The following is a 22,903-nucleotide window of genomic DNA, read 5'->3' as shown; positions in this document are numbered from 1 at the left end:
CAAGGGCATCTTTGCCCATCATTTCAAAAGAAAACTTGGGTTTAAAGCGTGTAAAATGCCTAGCATGTGATACCAGGAAAAGCCAGATTCTTTTTATGAGATCTCTTAAAGTCTATAATAAGGAAACTATCTGTGACTCCAATTCTTTAAATCATTATCTTTTCTATGAATCACATTTATGTAACAGAGTTCTACACTTATACTTGTTTATGTAACGTTTTTAAATATTATATTTATATAAATTATTAAAGCTATAGTCTTCTACATTTTGAGTTTCTCTCTATATAATTTTAACAATTTATCTATCTAGAAACATCAGGTACAATAATTAATAGTAATAATATATTCACTCTTCATCTCCACTTTTTAAGAAGGCCAACAGTGATTTCTCAATTTCAGCAATGGCATGAGACTGACATACATCAAACGTACAGGATAATAGGGAACAGTGGGGAAAGAGCTGGCAGAAGGCTTGGTAACAATAATACACTCTATAACGCCAAGGTCTTATATTTAAAATATGTCATACTAGAGACACTATGAAAATTCTTCATAAAGGCATTGGGGCTAATTTGATAATATAATATATATAATATATATATATTAAAATAGATGGAGAGGATAAAAGATCTGAAGTAAAGTGCATTTAACATAGCAACTATCCAAAGCTCTGGTCCTCTTGTCCATGAAATCAGATAGACTATTAGGTCTTCCTTTGCCAAGCATTTCCCAACTGCATCAAATAGCACATCACTCATGTAAAATTTCTGGTACAGATATTTGTCCAAGGTTAGCGGGCAGAATTAGCTGTGTATTTTTTTAATTGTTTAATTCTCTGTAATAAGTCATCACAACTTCATAATCTGTACTATTTGAAGTTAACTGAAGAATGACAAGATAGGGGATAAAATATGATACACCAAAGGGCACATTAACACTTATTTTAGCTTCTGACTTGAATCCAGAATTTCTTCTGCCTCCAGACCACTGTGCTAATCTCACTACCTATCCTAAGTCATAGAAGTTCAGAGAGACAGATTCTTCATATATAAAGGGTGGGTCTTTCCACCAGCGATATGAAAGATGATTTTCTTTACACATGAGAAGGTGATCAAAGGCCCTTTATTGTACAGTAAGTGGCCCAGTTATCTCCTAAAGTGTTTACAAACTCTTTAAAGGATTAGGTTATAAAGCACATCAAAAATTATGTGAGGCCCAAGTAATGGATGTGATTTTTTTGCATGCACATGTTACAGATTTGGTGTTTAAATTATGAAGCCATGCTTTGATCCTGCTGTGGGAATTCTCCCCTGAGACTATCTACTTACTGGCCTTTGCTGTTTATTGGACGTTGGATCTCTCACATAAATAGTTCGGTCAGTATTACGTACTGGTTGAGTCTTCAAATCTATCCCATCGTCATTCAGATTGTCTTTCCTTTTTGATTTTATACATCCCATATTTCCTGTGGGAATATAAAAGCAATGACATTGTTTTACCATTTTAGAACTGGCTCCAAGCTACCAAAATATCTCCATTCACAAAGAATAAAAAGAAAACATTTTTATTTTTTTATTATAAATATTAACAAACTCAAATGTGAAAACTGTTCACATAACCGTTTGCGTGTTCATTCATTCATTCAACAAGTATTTATTGAGCACCAATTTTATGTCAGAAGACATCATTCCTGCCCTGAAGATGCTCTATTCTTGTGGCAATGATTTGTGAATTAAAATTACAGTACAGTGTGGGGAGTCAATGACGGAGGGTGCACAGGACCTAGGAAAGGGCACCTAAGTCAGGCAAGTGGAAAAAGAGGTACTCAGGGGAAACGTCCTGAAGGAAATGCTCTGAGTCAAAGTGGGACGGATGTCAGTCATGTGGCAGAGTCAGTGAAGGGATTCCAGGAAGAAGGAACTTCACATGCAAAATACTGATCCCAAGATAACATGGCCCCTTCAGGGAACCAGTTCATCACACCCCTTTGGGGAACTGGTTCATCTCACTCCTTCAGGGAAGAAGTTCAAGCTGATCCCTTCAGGGAACTAGTTGTATGATGAAAAACCCTTTGGCCAAGGAGCAGGGAGGGAAGGCCAGGCGTTGGGATGGATAGGGAGGTGCACCTTGGGTGCCATGCTGGGGAGTTTTTCTTACTTTGTCATTTCACAAGGACACCATGGGCAAGGTCAAGTGAGGGGGCTTGAGGCCTCAAAGGCAAGCATGATTACGAGCTAGATGGCACAGAACCTGGCTCCAGCTGAATGTAGCTTGGGGCCTGGGAAAATGGCGGTGGCCTTCACCAAGACTGGAAATAAAAGAGGAGACGCCGATATGGGAGACATGTTGCCTGGAGGAACACCCAGATGATCAGCTCCAGCGGGCTTCCCAGTAAGGTATGTGGGTGTGCAAACCAGGAGAGATGGTGGAGCCGGGGGCACAAATGAAGGCATCAGCACGCCGTGACCATGCATAATACTTCGGAGGAGGAACAGGGAAGGGAAGGGGCTCCCGCCCGACCAGTGCAGAACGACATAACTGTGCTTCCGAATGCCGAACTCCTTTATTCGTTTCTCTGGTTAATACTAGGATGTACAGAGCACTGCACCAAGCACTCTGGGGACTAAAGAGATGACTTTAAAAACTGAAATCAGATAGGAGTCTTGCCTTACAGCATAGCCTCATGGTTAAATCTGTACATTAAAAACAAAAAATCTGTTATGAGCTCCATTAAAAGGTCCCGTAGAGCAGTGGTTCCCAAAGCTGAAGGAGCTTTAAACTACATAGAACAGATTCCCTGCTTGTATTCCAGGAAATTCCCTGGGGCCCAGTGGAGGCAGGCTGTCCCTTCCCCCCGGGAGGGGCGTAATCTGTGGAATTAGGAAGCAGTGCCATTGGGGGACCACTGCCTAGAACTTTAGAGGAGGGAGAGATGATTCGGAGTTTGGGGAGGAGGTGGTGGGAATCAGGAAATAACTCCCGGAGGAATTGTTCTAAGAAACCTCAGATCTTGAGGTTTCCGTCAAACTGTCATCCACAGGCCACAGCTCGTCTCTGGACCTTGTCTTGCAGGCTTCCAGGGGGCCTGCAACCTTCAACTTGTTTATCATCTCATCATGGAGATATGAAGCATCTAAAGGACAGTCACACCTCTTTCCGAAACTAGTGAGCTGCAGTTCCCAAAATAAAGGGGAAGCAAGTACTTCTTTGATTCAAAACAGCCCCCCCTTTTATAATATGCTAAAGTTTCAGCAATGGAGAACGGTTTTTAAGTTGATCTGTAAAAAAGCGAGATGGGTTTTAGAGTTGATCTATAAGTAAACATGCAAGTTCTTTTTTCACCTGTCTCAACCCCCACCCCCTCCCAAAAAAACTGTGTTTCACTGATCATCCATTAAGATGGTGCTGTTCAAGAAGGGAAGATGGAGCCTACCGCTGAGCACACAGCCAGCTCCAAGAGGAGGCCCTGAAGGGTCCACCTGACTGCTGCTGCCCTTTGCCCTTCGCAGCACCCTGCTTCCCCCTTGCCCTGACCCACCCCCACCGAGCCTCTGGGCTGCCCACGCTCCCGCAGCCTGGCCAGCTGCCCAGCTCCAGTGCACACTCTGTATCTCTCTTTGTCTCCCTCTGTCTCTCTGTCTCTCTCTGTGTCTCTGTCTCTGCCTGTCTCTCTCTCCCTCTTTCCTTCTCAGTGTCTCTCTGTCTCTGCATCTCTGTCTCTCTCTTCCACCCTCTCCAGACCTACACGCAATGTTACCTGCCCAGACTGGCCTTCACTAACGATCCTACAGAAAAGATCACCCCTCTGCCCATTCCTCAGGCTTTTTCTTTTTCTAATTGTGACCAACATCCCATTACTGGTTAATTCGTGGTCAGCCCCCACCACAATTGAGGCAGACGGGGAGGTCCCCAGCCTGTTTTTTCAGGGCAGTATTCCCAGTAGCTACCCAGCGCCTGCACAGAGCGGTGCTCAGGGAATATGAGCGGCAAGAACGAATGGATGGACCATCTCGGTCTGCTGCACTCTGCCTTCGCACACGCTCATCTTGACTCCCCTTGCAAAAGGTGGACAAGAAAAAGGAAAGGAGGTGAAACCCACCTCAGTTGTTTTAAAAGACACAGAAACTTCTAGAACTAACTTCTAATTTATAGGAAACACAGACGTTAGAGGAACAAAACGATCAGAAAAATCCCTAGTGTGTAACTAGTCTGGATACTTTGAAAAGTACAGGGGTTGGGGGGTGAGGACAGAGCTATTCCATATTAAGAGACGAAAGAAACACAATGGGTGAACCTTGAATAATCCTGGATTGGGGGGGTGGGGGTAGAGGAGGACACAGGTTGGGATAATTGGGGAAATCTGAATCTATTTGAACATGATATTAGGGAACTGCTGGTTTCATAGAGGATATGATAACTGCACTATGGTTATGCAGAAGAATGTCATATGTTAGCAGATGCATACACACGTGTGCCAGGATGGAGTCTCATGGTATCTGCAAGTTCCAACACTTTGGCCAAGATGAAAAAGAGAAGGGAGTGGGGAGACAAATGTGGCGTAACATTAAAAAATCAGTCAATCTAAGTGACGATGTTCTTTCATTTCTTTTCCCCCCTGTGGCTTTATTTTCAAAATAAAAAGTTGGAGTGGGCAGAAAATAAAGGGATATTATGTTATACTACTTTTTTCATAAAGTTGTTCAAAACGTTAGAAACCCCTGCAGTGTGTATTTCTGTGTGCGTGTGTGGGCGCGTGAGCACACGCACGCACATACACATGTGTGCACAGGGGATGAGGTAAGGAAAGTACTTTGAGGGGTGTTATTTCTATACCATGCCAAGGAGCGCAGACTTTATTTCAGCAGGAAACCATGGAAAGTTCTTTACCCAGGGAAACGGTATGATGAGACCACAGCTTCCCACAGAGAATTCTGTAGGAGCAAGAGGGGAGAGAGTTGGATGGGGACATCTGTGACCCAGACCTCTGAGACGTCTAGACAAAGAGACAATGGTGACTGTCCAAGGGCAGTGACCCCGGGAAGGAAGATGAAGGAGGGAAACAGAAAGCAGGTGGATGTGTGAGGGGTGGTGACAGTCCACGAATTATTGTTTCTTTATGCTTATTTCATAATTTCCCCTCCTTCATCACCATGGATCACTGAGAACCAATGCATGGGCCGTAGATGGAAACAATTACAACACTGCTCCACGTGGAGAAATCATCCTTGGTCGCTCATGAGTCGGCCTCTGCTGACTGCGCACCCAGCAGGGAGCTCTGGGTTGGGGTCCTACAGTTTCTCACAGTCCGGCAAGAAAGCTCAGAGAGCTCCTTGTTGTGACATGGGGATGAACTCAGACCAGGTCTTGCAAATGCCTTCTGCTGTAGGAAGGTAACGGAAAGGTAGAAAATACAACGTACCCCCAACAAAAACTGAGAAAGTGATTACATGTTTGCAAATGATATGAGCTACACTGTACAATGACTCCCACCTTAGTATATTTTAATGAAACATTTATCATTTTCTAAGCATCTCGTTTACCGCTTGAAGAAACCCTATGACACGGGTGTCATTAACCTCACTTTACAGAGGAGTACGCTGAGGCGTAGAAAGGTGGTGTGAACAGTTGCCAAGCCACAGTGCTGGGGAATATGACACAGCTTTAGCTCTCAGTCCGTGCTCCACCATTTTGCCATAGGATGGCTATTTTGAAACTCGTGCTTTATCTACTTACTAAGGATGCTGAATGAAGGGATTATTTTTGTGGCCCGCTTCTTTCTCAAAAGGACTTGAAATGCTTTCACCAAAAAAAGACAGTAATGAGTTTAAAAAATCAAAAACAGAAAAAAACTAAGCCCAGGAAAAGAGGAGAATGGAGATGGGGTAACACGGTAGGCACCAGATTTGCTAGAGCTGGTTTCCTGGCAGGAAGAGCAAGGGTGCAGGGCGGGTGACAGCGCTTTCACGAAAGGAAGAGGAAGTAGCCCCAGCTCATCACAGGAGGGCAAGACCCCGGCACAAATACTTAAGGTTTCTTATGACGGACTTTATATCAATTCCTATGGATGTAAATATCTTCAAGTCCTATGGCAATATCTTCAATTTTTTTTAGCAGTTAATGAAGGCATATTTCATATGTGGAGATTTTCATTTAATAATGATAATAACCAGGGGTTTGACATGCAAATATAGCCCTGGGATATTCACATGAGCTCAACTACATGGTCTGAAGAGACAGAAACAGCTGGGCAACCATTTGCTCACAAAGGGACGTCCACCCACAAATCCAGGGAATGGGAGGTGGGTAGCTTTTCTTTCCAAAAATGTCTGTTGGTCACACAACAAATATCCACTGGGTGGTTCATCCTCATGTAAGGGCCTTAGAATACCAAAATCCTTTAAAAAAAAGAAAAAAAAAGATTGTAGAAAAAAGACGAAGTATGAGTCTTCATTCCTCACCCCTGCTGTCTGTAGTCAGATCCAATAATGTGTTACAGTCATCCATGTGCTCAACAAAGACGAAACTGTCCACTCTGAATTCTACTTCTGGGGATCAATTTGTTCTATTTTTCCCCTCCAGCTTTACAGAGATATAATTGACACATGACTTTGTGTAAGTTTAAGGTACACAATGTGATGGTTTCATACACTGTGTATTGTGAAATGATGACCACAATAAAGTTAGTTAACACATTCATCACTTCATGTGGTTGTCAGGTTTAGTTTACTTGTTTTATGGTAAGGAATGGTATTTGTATTATACACAGAGACAATCTAGATGTCCATCAATAGGGGAGAGTTCATTAAATTGGGTCAGACTGACATATTCTGAGAGTAGGGTGAATTAAAAAGAGAGATTTGTATAATTCGGGCATTCTTGCCCATCAATCATGACTGATTGAAAAAATGCACATATACATAGTTACACACACATATCGATATGGGAGTGAATCCACATATGCACACAAAAAGAAAGGATACCCACCACCCTGCTGGTTAGGTTCCGAAGTCCACTTATAAGGTGCAAGATCCCATACAGAAATTTTCTCTCAAAAATTCCTAAGGAAGACACTACAGTTTACAAGATATTTTGGAGTAAGGACTATAGAGTAGGCTTGCTGACCACAAATCCTGGGTCCATCAATCATTAACTGTGTGATCTTGGGCAAGATGCAAACCTCTCTGTCTCAGTATCCTTCTGAAAAATTATCTGGCTCGTTGCACTGTTATGATAATTAAATTAGCTGATATTTGTAAAGTGCTTAGAAGTATGCTTAAAACAGCACACAGTAAGAGCTATATACGTATCTGTTAAACACCTAAATAAATGAGGTCTAAATACTAGTTCTCCCTCCAACATTGCAAGAGAAACACTCGAGATGATGAGAAGCACATGCACAACCCCATCCCACCTCAAAGTGGGAATAGTGGGGGCACATCTGCCATCCCACCCGCAGGGTGGCACCCAGGCCACTTGGACCATCGTAATGGATGTTTTCTTCCACCCCCCTCCTTCCCCCCACTTTTGGGCGGGCACCTTGCATGCTACACCAACTTTGCTGTATACTGTACTATTGCAGGATGACCTGAACGTGAATGTACGCATTGCTCTGTAATTAAAGAGCAGGGAGGGAAGCCGCACAGTGAGAGAGGTTCCTGAGTTTGCATATTACATATGTTTTGGGTACTATTTTGTTTGTCACAGATTTCCTAAGCTTGAAAGGTATTATATCCCACCGGATGTCACTTTCCCCTATGAAAGCTGAATCCGTGTTTTAACAATTCCACACAATCCTAGATCTTAAAATTTAAAAACAGAGTTACTAAAATTTAACCTCTCAGAATCTCAATTTCTAGCCTTTACAAAATGCTACAAAGAAACTGTGTTGGTATCACGTTTTGTTTTTCTCATGACTTGTACATTTTCTCTTTTATTCCAGCAGCCACCAAAGGAAACTAAAACCTTTTTTTTTTGGCCTTAAACTTCACCACCACTTCCCAAACTGACTGCTTCAATTTGCATTGAGTTTTCCCGGCAACAAGCTAATTACTCATCCAAAGACTCATCAGGAGCTCTGAAATATTTCTCCTGTTAGCGACCTTTTGCCTGACCGTGCAATATCAAGCGGTCATTCTGGAGTTACTAGAAGTATCTGTGCGGGTAGGGAAAAAAGAGAAGAACAAGTCATTACCTACTTTGTGCCTGGCATTGCCCAGATGAGGAAAGCAAAGCCGCGATGTGAACCCGTGCCAGGTTATCAAAGGTCTTAGGTAGAAGTGGAACTTGGTCCATCGGCTTCAAAGCTACACGTCTTTTTCTTCTACTTCTTTTTTTTTTTTTTAAGATTTTATTTATTTATTTGTCAGAAAGAGAAAGAGAGAGAGCACAAACAGGGGGAGCAGCAGGAAGAGGGAGAAGCAGGCTCCTGGTTGAGCAAGGAGCCCGATGCGGGACTCGATCCCATGACCCTGGGATCATGACCCAAGCCGAAGGCAGACGCTTAACTGACTGAGCCCCCCAGGCGCCCCAAAAACTGCACTTCTCTACACACCCAAAGCTTTGCAGCCTTTCTGTGGAGTGACTTTAACCTTTGAATTAGTGAGCTTAGAAAACCAGAGCAAGAGAAAGGAAGTCCCAAGGACTTAGAGATGGGTGGTAACAATCCCAAACAAAAGTGATCTTGAGCTTCCAAAGTAGGCTGGGTTTGGTTCAAGGGTCGTTCAGAGGAATGTATCCCTAAAATAATGTCCACACCTCATGCTTGCATTCCAGGACCAGTTAGATAACTTAAGAGCCTTACTTTGCCTGGCCAAATAGAAGCCTTTTTGACACCATTTGATTGTTTTCCTTCTTACTTTACTTTCAAGAATAAGACTTCAGAGATGTTTTCAGAGAAGCAAAGTCTATATGCGGAAGAGTCGCAATTTTTTCTTCAAACAACCTATCGGAGAGAAAAGGGGTCAGAGAAGCCTCAGAGACAGCCTCAGGACCACAGAGGAGAAGAAAGCTCCAGAACTAAACTCCACAATCAGCCCCATCGGTTCCTACCTTAAGTAGCTTTCTTTTCTTTTGCCCATTTTCCTAAATTCCTTTTGAAAAAGATAGAATTGAAAAAGGTACAGCCAGACTCTCTTTACTTAGACTAATAAGACTTCTCTCCTCTGTATGTCATGGTAATCGTTTTCAAACGTTCTCGGTATTTTTCTTTTATGAAATCTCCCAGAAAACCATTGTGTTGACATATTATGTAAGCTGGTAACCCAGGTCTGCCTGGGTCCAGACCCTGGCTTTGACTGACCTCTGATATGAGGTCCCTAAAGTTTAAATACCATATGTAACAGGAACAGTGTCTTGAGGCAATTAAGTCAATGTCATTTTGGTATCTGGTAATCCCAGCTCCTGGTGTTCCTCTGGGTTCCATTTTAAGAGCAAATCCTTGACAACTCCCAACCCAGGGCTGCTCTGTGGTGTGGATATCATCTCCAGTCTGTGAGGAAGTTTGGGCTCCCCCGAGAAGGGAGAGAGGTGTGCTTTACAAGAAGTACTTCTTGAGTTATAAAATGTGAGAAAGAGGAGCCTGAAGGAGCATTAGAAGGAGGAAGAATGGGACAGAACGTGTGTCCAAGGGGGCCACCCCCCAACCACTTTTACTGTGAAGGGCCAATTGGGACAGGGGGTGTGGTGGGAAGTGGCTTGAAGAACATCTAGTAGTTTTAGGTCCACACACCTAGACCCAGCCTGGAGGAGGCTGTGGCTGTGAAAGAGCTGCTGCCTCCCTCTTTGCTTGCCACCTCACACGGAGTGAAGCACACCGGGAGGCTGTCTCGAGGTTCCCCTCCTCAGCCTGTTGAAGGTATAAGCGTTCTGGAACTGATCCGATGTGATCCATTCGCTCTGGGGGCGCTGTTAGGGTAACACTCCCCACAATCAGCAGGGTCCGGTCATATGTCAGCAGACAGACAAAGAACATGAAGAGAATCTATGGCTTTTTTTCTCCCCAAATAGCACAACAGAAATCCTTTATCTCCTTAGGTACCATCTTAGAAGGGAGCAGGAGAAGAAATGTGAAGGACGAAGCTCCCAGGTTAAAGAAGCAGCGGCATGATGAAAAAAGATTAAACTGGAAAAAATTCAAACCGTGTTGGCAAACTTAAGGCTGTTCTCCCACCTGCCGCTGTTCAGAGGGATGAAGAGAGGTAGTTAAAGAATGTGAAGGCCTTTTTTCTCTTTGTTTTTGCACAGCTGAACTGCAGTGTGTACATTCTGCAAGCACACCACACACGAGACACAGAGGATTCTGGAATTACAGAGTGGTGATGGTGTTACAGCCTTGTAAGTATACTAAAACCCACCGAACTGTACACTTTGAAAGGGTGAATTTATGGCATGTATCAATAAAAAACTAATCAGAAATATGCTCTCCCCACCCCCCAAGAGAGATGTCGTGCAGTATGGCTGGCTTCCTCATTACAAATCTTTGTTTTTGTGATCTGATCTGATCAGATGATTCTGATACATTTTAATTTACCTTACGTTTGCCAATGTCTTTACCTGGTTTGAAAGCATTTTTTTTTATTATTATATGCTGTAGGACATATGCATAGCAGCAGGAAAAACCAGGTATTATGTAGTTAGCTATAACAGGAATGTGTAGCATAACTAATGTGAAGCTGATACTGAGATATTCTGAAATAAGGATGCATAAAAAGAGCAAACTGACTGCATTTATCATCACCCTAATAAGCCAGTACAATTTTAGCCACGGCATTTATTACAGTGAGTCCAAAAATGACAATTAAATAGGTAGGTGAGGGTTCAAATGCTTGACCGTTTGGAATCTAGAGCAGAGAAGTTGACGGATAATTTGATTCCTGACTGGAAGAAGGCAGTGGATAATGACAGGTGCAGCAAATTAGGAACTGGGAAGCAGGGCTGCTAGATCCAGCCATGACAGTCCTGTAATCATGGACAAAACCACTTTCTTCTCTCAGCTCTAATTTCCTCACCATAAAATGAAATGGTTGGGCTTGGCATGAGAGAGAAAATGATACTGTCTTTAACTTGACAATACATATTGAAGTCCTTTAAAATGTGCCCACTTCTTAACATTCCACTTCTAGCTATACATTGTTTCTATGAAAATAACTGGTCAGTTACACCTTAGAAAAGGATATTTATTGTGGGACTGTTTGTTGTGGGACAGCTTAAGTTTATAATTGTGTATTAATTGAAATGGTTTTAATAGCTTAAGTGTATAACAATTCTTATCAAATGTAATTGTTTTCAAAGCTTTTGAAAGTTTCTATGATGTCTTTTAAGAAATGTTCTTTCTTTTTAAGCAGGGGGAGGGGGCAGAGGGAGAGAGAAGGAGAATCTTCAGCACACTCCATGCCCAGCACAGAACCTGACTCAGGGCTCAATCTTACAACTCTGAGATCATGACCTGAGCCGAAATCAAGAGTTGAATGCTTAACCGACTCAGCCACCCCAAAATGTTCTATTTTTAAAAACAGGATTGTTGAATCTTCTTAGGACTATATTAACGTTAGTTGATAGTAATTAATAGCTTAATTATTAAAATGAATTATAAGATAACTGGAGAAATTGGACCATTTACCGGATATTTGATGTTAAGGAATTATCATCACTTCTATGTTTAATAATAATGGTATTAAATTTATATTTAAAACATGAGTCTTTACCTTTTAGAGACTGAAATGAAAATATAGACATATTTTTTAAAATTGTAACAAGTAGCTTAAGTGTATTCTGAGATAGGGTTGTTTCTGTCGTTTCCTAGCTCATTCCTTACTTTACTCATCCTTACATTTTTAGGATTTTAAACTAATTTCTAAAAATTCATCAACCCTGGTGACACGTTTTTGTTACAGCTGAGGTGCAAATCTCCTGCTTCCTTCTAGAAATTCCTCTACACATCCTCACTTCCCTTCCACATCTCAGGGTGGTTTTATCCCTCTGTGTCAAATGGTTTTACAAACAGTTGCTGGGTGAACACATCCTAATTTCGCCTTAGCATGTCATATGTGTTGGGAATATTTTAGTCACTTGTGATTTCTTTCTAATGCTTCTAAACTCCAGTTTAAGCTTAAATTAAATGAAAATTTTATTCTTTTAATTTCAGAAACAACAAGGTTGATATGCCATTTGAAAAATAGCAGGAGAAACATTAAAAAATGAATATACTTTAAAAATAGTAGACATAATATTCAAGTAGTTAAAAGAAACAAGTCTTCTGGTAAACTGGAATATTTGATAAATATATCAGATTGGCCTTTAGGCAACTGACTTTTGGAAAATTGACCTAGAAGATGAAAGCATAGGCAGTAAACTTTTGAACAATGGCATTAGCAATATTGTTCTGTCTTTCCAGGCAAGTGAAACAAAAGCAAAAATAAACAATTGGAACTACATAAAACTAAAAAGTATTTGCACATTAAAAGAAATCATCAACAAAATGAAAAGGCAACCTACTGAATGGGAGAAGTATTTGCAAATGATATATCCAATGAGGGGTTAATATCCAAAATGGGAGAAGTATTTGCAAATGATATATCCAATGAGGGGTTAATATCCAAAATGGGAGAAGTATTTGCAAATGATATATCCAATGAGGGGTTAATATCCAAAATGGGAGAAGTATTTGCAAATGATATATCCAATGAGGGGTTAATATCCAAAATGAGAAGTATTTGCAAATGATATATCCAATGAGGGGTTAATATCCAAAATGGGAGAAGTATTTGCAAATGATATATCCAATGAGGGGTTAATATAAAGAACTTCTACAACTCAACACCAAGAAAAAAAACAATCTGATTAAAAAATGGGCAGGCGACCTGAATAGACACTTTTTCAAAGAAGACATCCAGATGACCAACAGACTCATGAACAGATGCTCAACATCACTCATCATATCAGGGAAATGCAAATCAGAACCCCAATGAGATATTACCTCACACCAGTCAGAATAGCTAAAATCAAAAAGACAAGAAATAACAAGTGTCGGCAAGGATGCTGAGAAAAAGGAACCCTTGAGCACTGCTGGTGGAATGTAAATTTGTGCAGCCACTGTGGAAAACAGTATGGAGATTCTTCAAAAAACTTAAAATAGAAATACCATATGATCTAGCAATTCCCCTTCTGGGAAATGAAAATGAAAACACTAATTCAGAAAGATACAGGCACCCTTCTGTTTACTGCTTCTGTATTTACAATAACCAAGATATGAAAGCAACTGAAATGTCCATCAGTGTCTGATTGGATATAGAAGTGGTGTGTACACATGTACACACACACACACACACACACACACATGCACACACAGAGGAATATTACTCAGCCATAAAAAAGAATGAGATCTTACCACTCACAACAGCATAAATGGACCTAGAAGGTATTACGCTAAGTGAAATAATAAGTTAGAGAAAGACGAGTACCATATGACTTCACTTAAACCTGGAATCTGAAAAATAAAACAAATGAACAAACAGATACAGACTCACAAATACAAAAAACCGGTGGAGGGGGGGAACGGGGGATAGGCAAAATAGGTGAAGAAGAATAAAAGGTACTAAATTCCAACGATAAAAGGAATAAATCACAGGGATGAAAAGTACAGCATAGGAAACAAACAAACGAATAAACAAGAGAATCTGAACCCATGGCCTAAGATCTTCCAAATTCTGATAATCTGTGGGAGTAAAGAATTTGGAGAGCTTGCAGCTGGAGTCATAGTCTTTGCTAAGAATTTTAAACAGAAATAAATTGTCAATCATGAAGATTTTTCCTAGACGTAAAGAAAACTGCTCAACATCCAGGAGATGCACCTAAGTGGGCTCTGAAGAGACAGCAATGGCTCTGTCAGGTGTCTCAAGAGGTGACAGCCACGCAGGCCTTTATGTGAACAGTAGAAGTGATGTCCCCTTCTCTTTGACTCCCAGCAAAGTTGGGAGGTCTCAGGGAAGGGAGTTGGAGGTGGAATAAAGAGGCTGTGCAAAGGTCCTGTGACTAGAATGAGGTGAGGGGCAGAAAAGGAGCTGGTCTGGCTAGAGGGAATTGAGCAAGGGGCTGAGTGCTAAGAGGGAAGGCCTGGGTCCTGACCCTCTTATGGCCAGTGTGTGTCTGATGACAAATACGCCAGAGACGGGTGACATTCCCCTGGATCAATGTGCAGTAAGAAGCCTCACTTACACGGCTGATCCCGATTTGCATAACTCTTAGTTGAGCAATTTCACACAGAGGAAGACAACAGGGGATTGCTGAAACAATGGGGTTTTTTGGTTTTGTTTCTCTTAACAATAAAAGGGAACACACTGAAAACAAGATGAGTTCATGGAAACTTATGTATCATAGAAACTTATGTATCAAGTGTGTCATTTAAAGGAGCAGACAAGGAAATGAAAAGCAGAGTCTGATTATGTATATACAACCAACTAAGAAGTATTAGAAATGTCGACTTTGCGTCTAGTGTCAGATTTTTGTGATCAAGAATTCAGCCACATATATTCAGAAATATATAAAATTACGTATTTATATTCCACCTTAAGAGTTAAGGCAGCTTTACATAAGTGCATGCAACATAATGCAGACTACTATGAAATCAGAAAAAAAGTGCAACTAAGCCCAAGACATCTAAAGGAAGCTGAATATTACAGCACACCGTAAGTTTTGGTACAATTGTTAGATGTAGGCTGTAAATCTACAGAAATGTAGATTTTCTAGAGCTTAAAGCAAAGAGGAAAACATGCCATGGATATAAATAAATCAGCTGCTCTACAACAGAATTTCTCAACCTCAGCACTACTGACATTTCGAACCCCAAAAATTATTTGTTGTGGGGGCTGTCCTGTGCATTGTAGGGTAGTTCACGGCATCCTTCGCCTCTACCCAAGAAGCTAGTAACACCCTTCTCCCCGCCTCCTCATGAGTGGTGATAACCAAAAATGTCTTCAGACACTGCCAAATGTCCCCTGATAAAAGTTGCACAGGAAATCAGATGTTTTAATTACTGGCAATGACCTTGAAGTATGTTTTCTGTTACAGATTGGGGTAGAACAAAACGCTTTGTCAGTCAACACTGCAAGACAGGTTTAATATCAAATTATAAAACTTAAGGGGCATTGCCAGAAATCTTGTGGCAGTTGATGTCTGTCACTCTGCCTGTACACACAGACACAGACTCACAAAGACACACACACACAGATCTGGAGTTTGTTGGAACTGACCCAGAAACTTTTTATGAGAAAATTATTGGCCAGACTCTATACTTCAATATAAACTAGTGTCATGAGAAAAAGCTAGAAGAAATAGGAAGAATGATTCTACCTACCCCCCTTCTTATGAAAAGGTATTTTATTTTCACTGAAGTTAACACAAAAGTTCATTTAAAAGTTTATTGGGAACAGAATAGAGAGCCCAGAAATAGACCTACAGAAATATGGTCAACTGATCTTTGACAGAGGAGCAAATCCAATTCAATGGAGAAATGACAGTCTTTTCAACAAATGGCAAACAACTGGACGTCCACATGAAAACGAATTACCCTAGACCCAGATCTTACATCTTTTACAAAAATTAGCTCAAAATGAATAACAGAACTAAATGTAAAATGCAAAAGCATCAAATTCCTAGAAGGTAACACGGGAGAAAATCTAGATGACCTTGGGTTAGTGATGACTTTTAGATACAACACCAAAAGCATAATCCATGAGAAAAATTGGTAAGTTGGATTTCGTTAAAATTTAAAACTACTGCTCTGTGAAAGATACTGAAGAAAATAAAAAGACAAACTACAGACTGGGAGAAAATCGTTGCAAAATGCAAATAAAGAAACTGGTAGCCAAAAGATACAAAACTCTCAAAAATCAATAATAAGAAAACAAAGAATCCAAGTTAAAAACATGCAAAAGATCTGAATAGACACCACTGAAGCAGATATACAGACGGTAAATAACCATCTGAAAAGACTTCTAAACACCACATGTCATGAAGGAATTGCAAACTAAGACAATAATGGTACGTACCACCACACACCTATTCGAATGGCAAAAATCCAAAACACTGACAACACCAAATGCTGTTGAAGATGTGGAGTGACAGGAACTCTCATTCACTGCTGGGGGAATGTAAAATGGTACAGCCACTTTGGAAGTGGCTTGGCAGTGTCTTACAAAACCAAATTTTCTCTTAACATATGATTCAGTAATTTACCCAAATGAAGTGAAAACTTAAGTTCACACAAGAACCTGCACATGGATGTTTATAGCAACTTCATTCATAACTGCCAAAACTTGGAAGCAACCGAGAAGTACTTCACTGGGCGAACGGATAAAGACATGATGGAACGTCCATGCAGAAAGTATGATTCATAAATTAAAAGAAATGGGCCATCAAACCACAAAAGGACATGGAGAAAAGGTAAATGCATATTGCTAAATGAAGGAAGCCAACCTGAAAAGGCTACCTACTACATGATTGCAACTATATGACATTCTGGAAAAGGCAAAACAAAACAGCAGTTTATTGGAAACAGTAAAGATCAGTGCTTACCAGGACTTTAGGGGGAGGCAGGGATAAACAGGTGGCACACAGGGGATTTTTAGGGCAGTCAGCTATTCCATACAATGCTCTAATGATGGATATATGTCACTATACGTTGATCAAAACCCATAGAATGTACAACACAAAGAGTGAACCTAATAAAAACTGGACTTTCAGTAATAATAATGTACCAATATTGACTCATTGGTTGTAGCAAATGTATCACACCAATGCAAGATGTTCATAATTTACACACCAATGCAAGATGTTCCTAATTTAGGGAAGCTGGCGGGTGGTGAGTGCTATCTGGGAAACTCTCTGTACTTTCCATTCAATAAACCACTCTGTAAGCCTAAAACTGCCCCCCAAAAGTAATCTATTAATTTGTTAAGTATATTGTACAGGATAGGTACCATATACTTTTGAGTCTGTATGTCAGAAAACAGATCCTCGATTTTGAAAAGATGATTGCCTTAAAATATTTCTGTTGAGAAAATTTGCATACATCCATATACTATGTTCCTTCCTAACACCCCAAAATTTTCAATCATCACGGGCAGGCTGTTACCTGCCTTAATAATTATGGTGTAAAATACAATAGAACTTCATTAAATCTTCTCAGCTAAACTTCTACAACATTAGCTTGGGAAAATAACTGGTAAAAGATGGGAGCTCTAGTAATGTTTAATAATAAAGCCGTGAATCCTAACAATATGCCTATGGCCACTTATGATAAATGAAAGGTGAAACTGAGTTAGGCATATAAAAATGGCAAGGCAAAGTACATCTGATAACGTAGCCCTGAGTTTACTCATATACATTTGCACAGTGAACAGGATTTTATCAGCAATTAGTAATCCTACAGAACCACCACCGTCAACAGATAGTTTAGTAAGTCAAACAGGTAAAAATAGGCCAGGTAGCAGGTACATAAATGATGGGGTCCATTTAAGGGCCTATTACAGAGCCACTGAAACTGAGGACAAGAAAGTGGTTGGATCTAGTGAGTAAAACTGGATGGGGGAGGTTAGGAAGGTGGGGTAGGAGGCTGCTGTTTTATGTTAAAGCTTTTTAGCTGTTTTGGTTTTCAAATTATGGGCAAGTATCACCTTGATGGTGATTAAGAATTTTTTTAAGGATGGATAAAAGAACTATGTACCTAAATTTTTTAAAAAATGTTTATAACGTCACTTTTAAAAAAAGCAAGATCGGTGTTATATACATTATGATTACATATGTAGAAAAAAGTTTGTAAAGAATATTAAAATCAAACTAAAATCGAAACAAAAGCACTTTAATGCTTCTATGGCTGGTCAGTTTTTATTCTTCTCTTTCTCCATTGACAAAATGTCTACAGAAAGCTAGTGTGCTGGAGTGCCAGAGTGGCGCAGTCAGCTAAGCATCCAACACTTCTTTTTTTCCCTTATAATATGTTAGTCACCATACAGTATATCAATAGTTTTTGATGTAGTGTTCCATGATTCATTGTTTGCGTGTAACACCTAGTGCTCCATGCAATACGTTCCCTTCTTAATACCTATCACTGGGCTAGCCCATCCCTCCACCCCCACCCCTCTAAAACCCTCAGTTTGTTTCCTGGAGTCCATACTCTCTCATGGTTGTCTCCCCCTCCGTTCCCCCCCTTCATTTTTCCCTTCCTTCTCATAACGATCTCCCTGCTATTCCTTTTGTGCCACATATAAGTGAAACCATATGATAACTGCCTTTCTCTGCTTGACTTATTTCACTTAGCATAATCTCCTCCAGTCTCATCCATGTTGATAAGCATCTGACTCTTGATTTCTGCTCAGGTCATGATCTCAGGGTTGTGGAATCAAGCCCCTTATCGGGCTCCACACCCAGTGGGGAGTCTGCATAGGATTCTCTCTCTCCCTCTCCCTCTGCCCCTCTCCACCCCCCCTCCCGTGCGCTCATTCTCTAAATAAATAACCATCTTTTTAAAAAAAAAAAAGCTACAGTGGGGACACCTGGGTGGCTCAGTCGGTTAAGTGTCTGCCTTTGGCAGGGGTCATGATCCCAAGGTCCTGGGATCAAGTCCCGCATCAGGCTCCTTGCTCAGCAGGGAGCCTGCTTCTCCCTCTGCCGCTCCCCTGGCTTGTGCTCCCTCTCTCTGAAAATAAATAAAATCTTAAAAAAAAAAGACTACATACAGTGTTTTACTTTTATAAAAATATGGCTGTAAAATGAAAAATCAAACATGGTGAGCCACTCATTTACACTAGTTACCTCTACTCATGGGAGACAAGCAACACCCACATTTTCTGTCCTGCCGCAACGCCTTGGTGTCAGCCCACCTCAGTCTCCTCGGACAGGAATGGACTGGTAACGGCACTCCTCCCCATGGGGTTGTGGTGGACTCGCAATGTTTTCAAGAGAGCTGAAGGCATGGGAAGCCCATCTTCCCCATGGCCTGGCACCCATGTGAGCTTGTGGTCAATAAAGTATGATGGTTAAAAGCCAGGCAATGATTCTAAAGCAGAAGACCAGAAGTCCCAGGGCCACGATTTTATTCACAAAAGATGTGAGGAAGAAGGAGGACTGGAAACAATTCTTTGGACTAAGTTTGGAGACAAAGCAGTGACTTATCAAGTGTGCTGTAAGGTATCAGGAGTGGACCGGAGAGAGTCACTTTAAACTCAGGCCAGGAGTCTACAAGTGCAAAAGAGGAGATGAGGCCATGGCTGGGTCTAAAGTTACTTTTGTAATTAAAATGGGTATGGCCAAGAAGTGTCATAAGGATGAGGAACAGAAACAGATATGGTAGAGAACAGGCCTGTACCACAGTTCCCAAGCTGTGTGCCAAGGCACCCAGGGTGCCATAGCAAACTCACAGTGTGCCCAGGGATATTTCAAATATTCAAGGGAAACATAATGACATCTGTTGGACACCATGAGAACTAATAGCTCAAGGTAGCTCAGTTTCAACATTAGTTTGTACTGTATTCCTTTCAACAACTTTGTATCTGTGGGAAACAGGGTTTTCTGTGGTTGCTGTGATAAAAAGGAAGTATCACATGGAACAGAAACATGAAGATAAACATGGAACAGAAAGTAAGGGTGGTGTGCCCAAATACATTTCCAAAAGTTGAGAGGCTGCACGACACAGGTATACACGTCTTAAATGAGCACAACTAGGTGTTCACTTAAGAATAACATGAAAATAATATATTTTGCTTTCGGTGTGTGTGTACTATTTTTTCAAATGCTGCGAAGTGGTTATAACAAATATACATTAAGTTGTTTAAACCTAACAAATGGAACCCTGTGGTGTCTTCTGCTCTAGGATGGCCATGGAAAAACTGACACACTCAGGGTCAGCAATGTTAAAAACGTGAGCAGCAACAGACGGCAGGTTAGGACAGAGCAGGTGGGAGCTGTCAGGCTGAGCGGTGAGGCAAAAGGACAGCTGAGGGTGGGGCCGCGGGCCAGGCGCACCGGGGAGCAGAGGCGAGGTCTCCCGGCACCAGGAACCCACCACCTTTAACTTCATCGTGCCTACCCCGTTGTAAGGAGAAACTGCTGATTCTCAGTATGAATACGCAAGAGGATGCCCCCAATTAATGTCAGGAATTTTCAGATTGTGGAAACAGCATGACAGATATTCTGTTGAATTTCCATTTTTCTTCACGAAATCTCCTTTTTCTCCGCGTCCTACTCACCCAGGCTTAGAACCTCTGTCATCTTTGTGATCTCCATGTCACACTTTATGCAGCAGAAACAACTCCACACCAAGCCCTGTCCCTTTTGCAGTATAATTGTGCTTGGGTTTGAAGCTGAGGAAGAAGCGTGGATCAGAAAAACTGTGTATTCCGGGGGTTTTTCCTACATGAGTCTTCTTTCTCTACGAAACCCTACATGATATTAATTACTAACATCATAGCATCTTAGGGAAAACTAGTCTTGATCGTTGCAGTTGCCTTCTAGCTAGGCCCTACGGCATCAGTCCTTCCCCGACTCTTTGCTCATCTTTGCAATTACATTATCTTCATGTCACTCTATATTCAAAGTTCTTCAGACCACCCGCTATCATTTCACGGATTCAGTGAGTTAATACACATACACAGGGCTCAGTCTTACAATGGCGATGTCCTCTCAGTCATCCCCACCCTGCCCACTTCCCTGTTTCCATTTCGCTATAGCATTATGACAAGAATTCAGATTACAAGACCTATTTTATCATCTGTCTGTCTCTCCTCAGAGGAGAGCAGGGATTTTTGTTAGTTCTGGACATTGTTGTATTGCCAGAGCAGAGAACAGTTCTGGGTACTTGGAAGTGTTTTATAAATGTTCATTTGTTGAATAGAGCACCCGGCAGTTCAAACACTCAACAAATGTTAGATGTGTGTTTATAATTATTAGTGTTATACCATCACCTCTAATACTGCCATCAGCCCCACTGCCATTGCCAATAAGATAAAATCTCAAATATTTAATTTGCCACTCAGCCTCTCACAGCCTGGCAACAGTCTACCTCACCATCACCTGTGTTACTCCCAATGGAAGACTCCCTGATGGACACAGGTATGAACTGACACAGCAGCATGAGCCTGCCTTGATTGGCATCTTGGCTCTTACCCATATAGGCAAATCCTGTGTACCCTCCCAAACCTAACTCACACCCAATCTTGCCTCGTCCCCTCAGGTTACATCCTTCTCTTCCTCTGATTTCTTCTCTCTGTAATCAATTTGGAGCCTAGGCACAAGCCCCAAGACATCTCTTACAGTACTATTTGATACTGACACGTAACTCTTATACTGCCTGTCTGTGAATGTGTGTATAGCTCTCCTCGCCTAGACTAGAAATTCCTTGAGGGCAGAAACGGTCTATTCCGCCTTTTTGTAGACACCTTAGACATCTTGCTTCCACCACCCAAACTCACACAGAACCACTACCTAGTTACTGAGTCAGCAATAAAACACCATTTACTCAATTAAAGTTGAACTTAGAAATCCCAACCAGAAGCAATTCTATAAGTAAAATTAATTACCCATATTTATTTGGTTTTGACTAGGTGATCAGTAAATGTTAGTCCCCAAAACTGTTTTAGTCTCAGACGCATCTAGACCATGAAAACAACCAAAATGCCTGCATTAACTGGGAATCTGTGACCATTCAAAGAATTTGGGCTGAAAATCTCTCCATTAAAAACATAATTTTTCTGAAGTGAAGTAGCAAAGGGCTTTGGGGTGAGGAAGTCTGGGTCCAATCTGGCTCTTCTGTTTATTACTCGTTTATAAAATGTAAATAATATTCCTCCTTCAAGGGTTGCCGTGAGGATTAAATGAAATAGCATCTGTTAAATGCTTCTCCCAAAGCAAGTGAACAATGTTTTACTTCCCGTTTTCCCTCCCTGACCCCTAAAACAAGGAGCACCAGATTACAGTGACATTATCATACTTAAGTGAAGAAAGGCTCCTGCAACCTCTGGCACAAACAAAATCGTTAAATAAAAATTGTTAAGGAGTCTTCCTGAATGTGGATTCCACTCACGATGAAAGCCACTTCAATTTTCACAGCATCCCAGATAACTTCTAGTGAACCCCCTCCTCTCCACCTCAATTCTTACCCACCATTTGCTTTACTAAAATCTAAGCAGCCCAGACTGTAGACCTTTCCCCAACTCGCACGGGGCTCCCATCAATTAATCTGCTAAATCACTTTACTGGATTTGCAGCACACACTCATACTTGGCAGGAAAACGAGTTCTGTGTTTGCAGATATTTCTTTTTCACTCGGCTTCGGCTTTTCTCGGATTTTGTCACCAAGCGAGTAAGAAATGAAGAATTCAATTTTTCGGCTTCAAGATGTGTTAGTTAGACTGAAGGACAGAGGCAGCAGGGAGCAAAGAGGGGGCACTCGGCACACTCAGGTCCTTCATCCCCCCAGGAGCACAAAGCATTAGAAAGCTGCCCCTCACCAGTCTCTGTGCCTTGAGAACCACGTTCCAAACCTACCTCTCGGCCAAAGTGTATTCAGTTACTTATCCAAGCTGGCATGCTCTCTCTGCCCACTACCCCTTTGCCTCTTGGACGTCTCCCCAGCCAGCCTCATGCTGAGCAGGAAAGGGACTCATGACAGGCAGATTAGGGTTTTCAAGCAGCCCCAGGAGGAGGAAGTTACTTGTTCCCACGGGCCTGGGTTTTTCTTTTTGTGGGTGTGTTTTCTCTTTCTGAAACCAGGAAGCTAAATTTGCCTAATGGTTAAACCCAAAAGGATTACAGATTCTTTCTTCAAGAACCCTCAGAGGCCTGTCGTCCATCCCTCTGTGTTAAAAGCAGTCCATTTCCAAATCACCCAGGCAGAGAGGAGGCTTTCTAGACT

At 41.4% G+C, this 22,903-nt stretch overlaps 1 protein-coding gene across 2 annotated transcripts in view; it reads right to left on the bottom strand.

Moving 5' to 3' along the window:
* Positions 1–22,679, bottom strand: part of LYN (LYN proto-oncogene, Src family tyrosine kinase) — an 86,808-nt gene extending 64,129 nt beyond the window's left edge. The window contains exons 1-2 of one of the 2 annotated variants that reach the window (XM_002924109.4): positions 22,537–22,679; positions 1,329–1,465 (exon numbers count right to left, since the gene is read on the bottom strand). In XM_002924109.4, the coding sequence (XP_002924155.1) occupies positions 1,329–1,460 (132 nt within the window). In that variant the 5' untranslated portion in view covers positions 1,461–1,465; positions 22,537–22,679. The remainder of the gene's footprint in view (positions 1–1,328; positions 1,466–22,536) is intronic. The other variant, XM_011230903.3, reaches the window with a different exon arrangement.
* Positions 22,680–22,903: the final 224 nt, after the last annotated feature.

This window comes from Ailuropoda melanoleuca, chromosome 9 (genome assembly GCF_002007445.2).
Source record: "Ailuropoda melanoleuca isolate Jingjing chromosome 9, ASM200744v2, whole genome shotgun sequence".
NCBI classification, from domain to species: Eukaryota; Metazoa; Chordata; class Mammalia; order Carnivora; family Ursidae; genus Ailuropoda; species Ailuropoda melanoleuca.
Note: the sequence above shows the minus strand (reverse complement) of the source record. Positions and strands in the feature narration are given on the sequence as shown.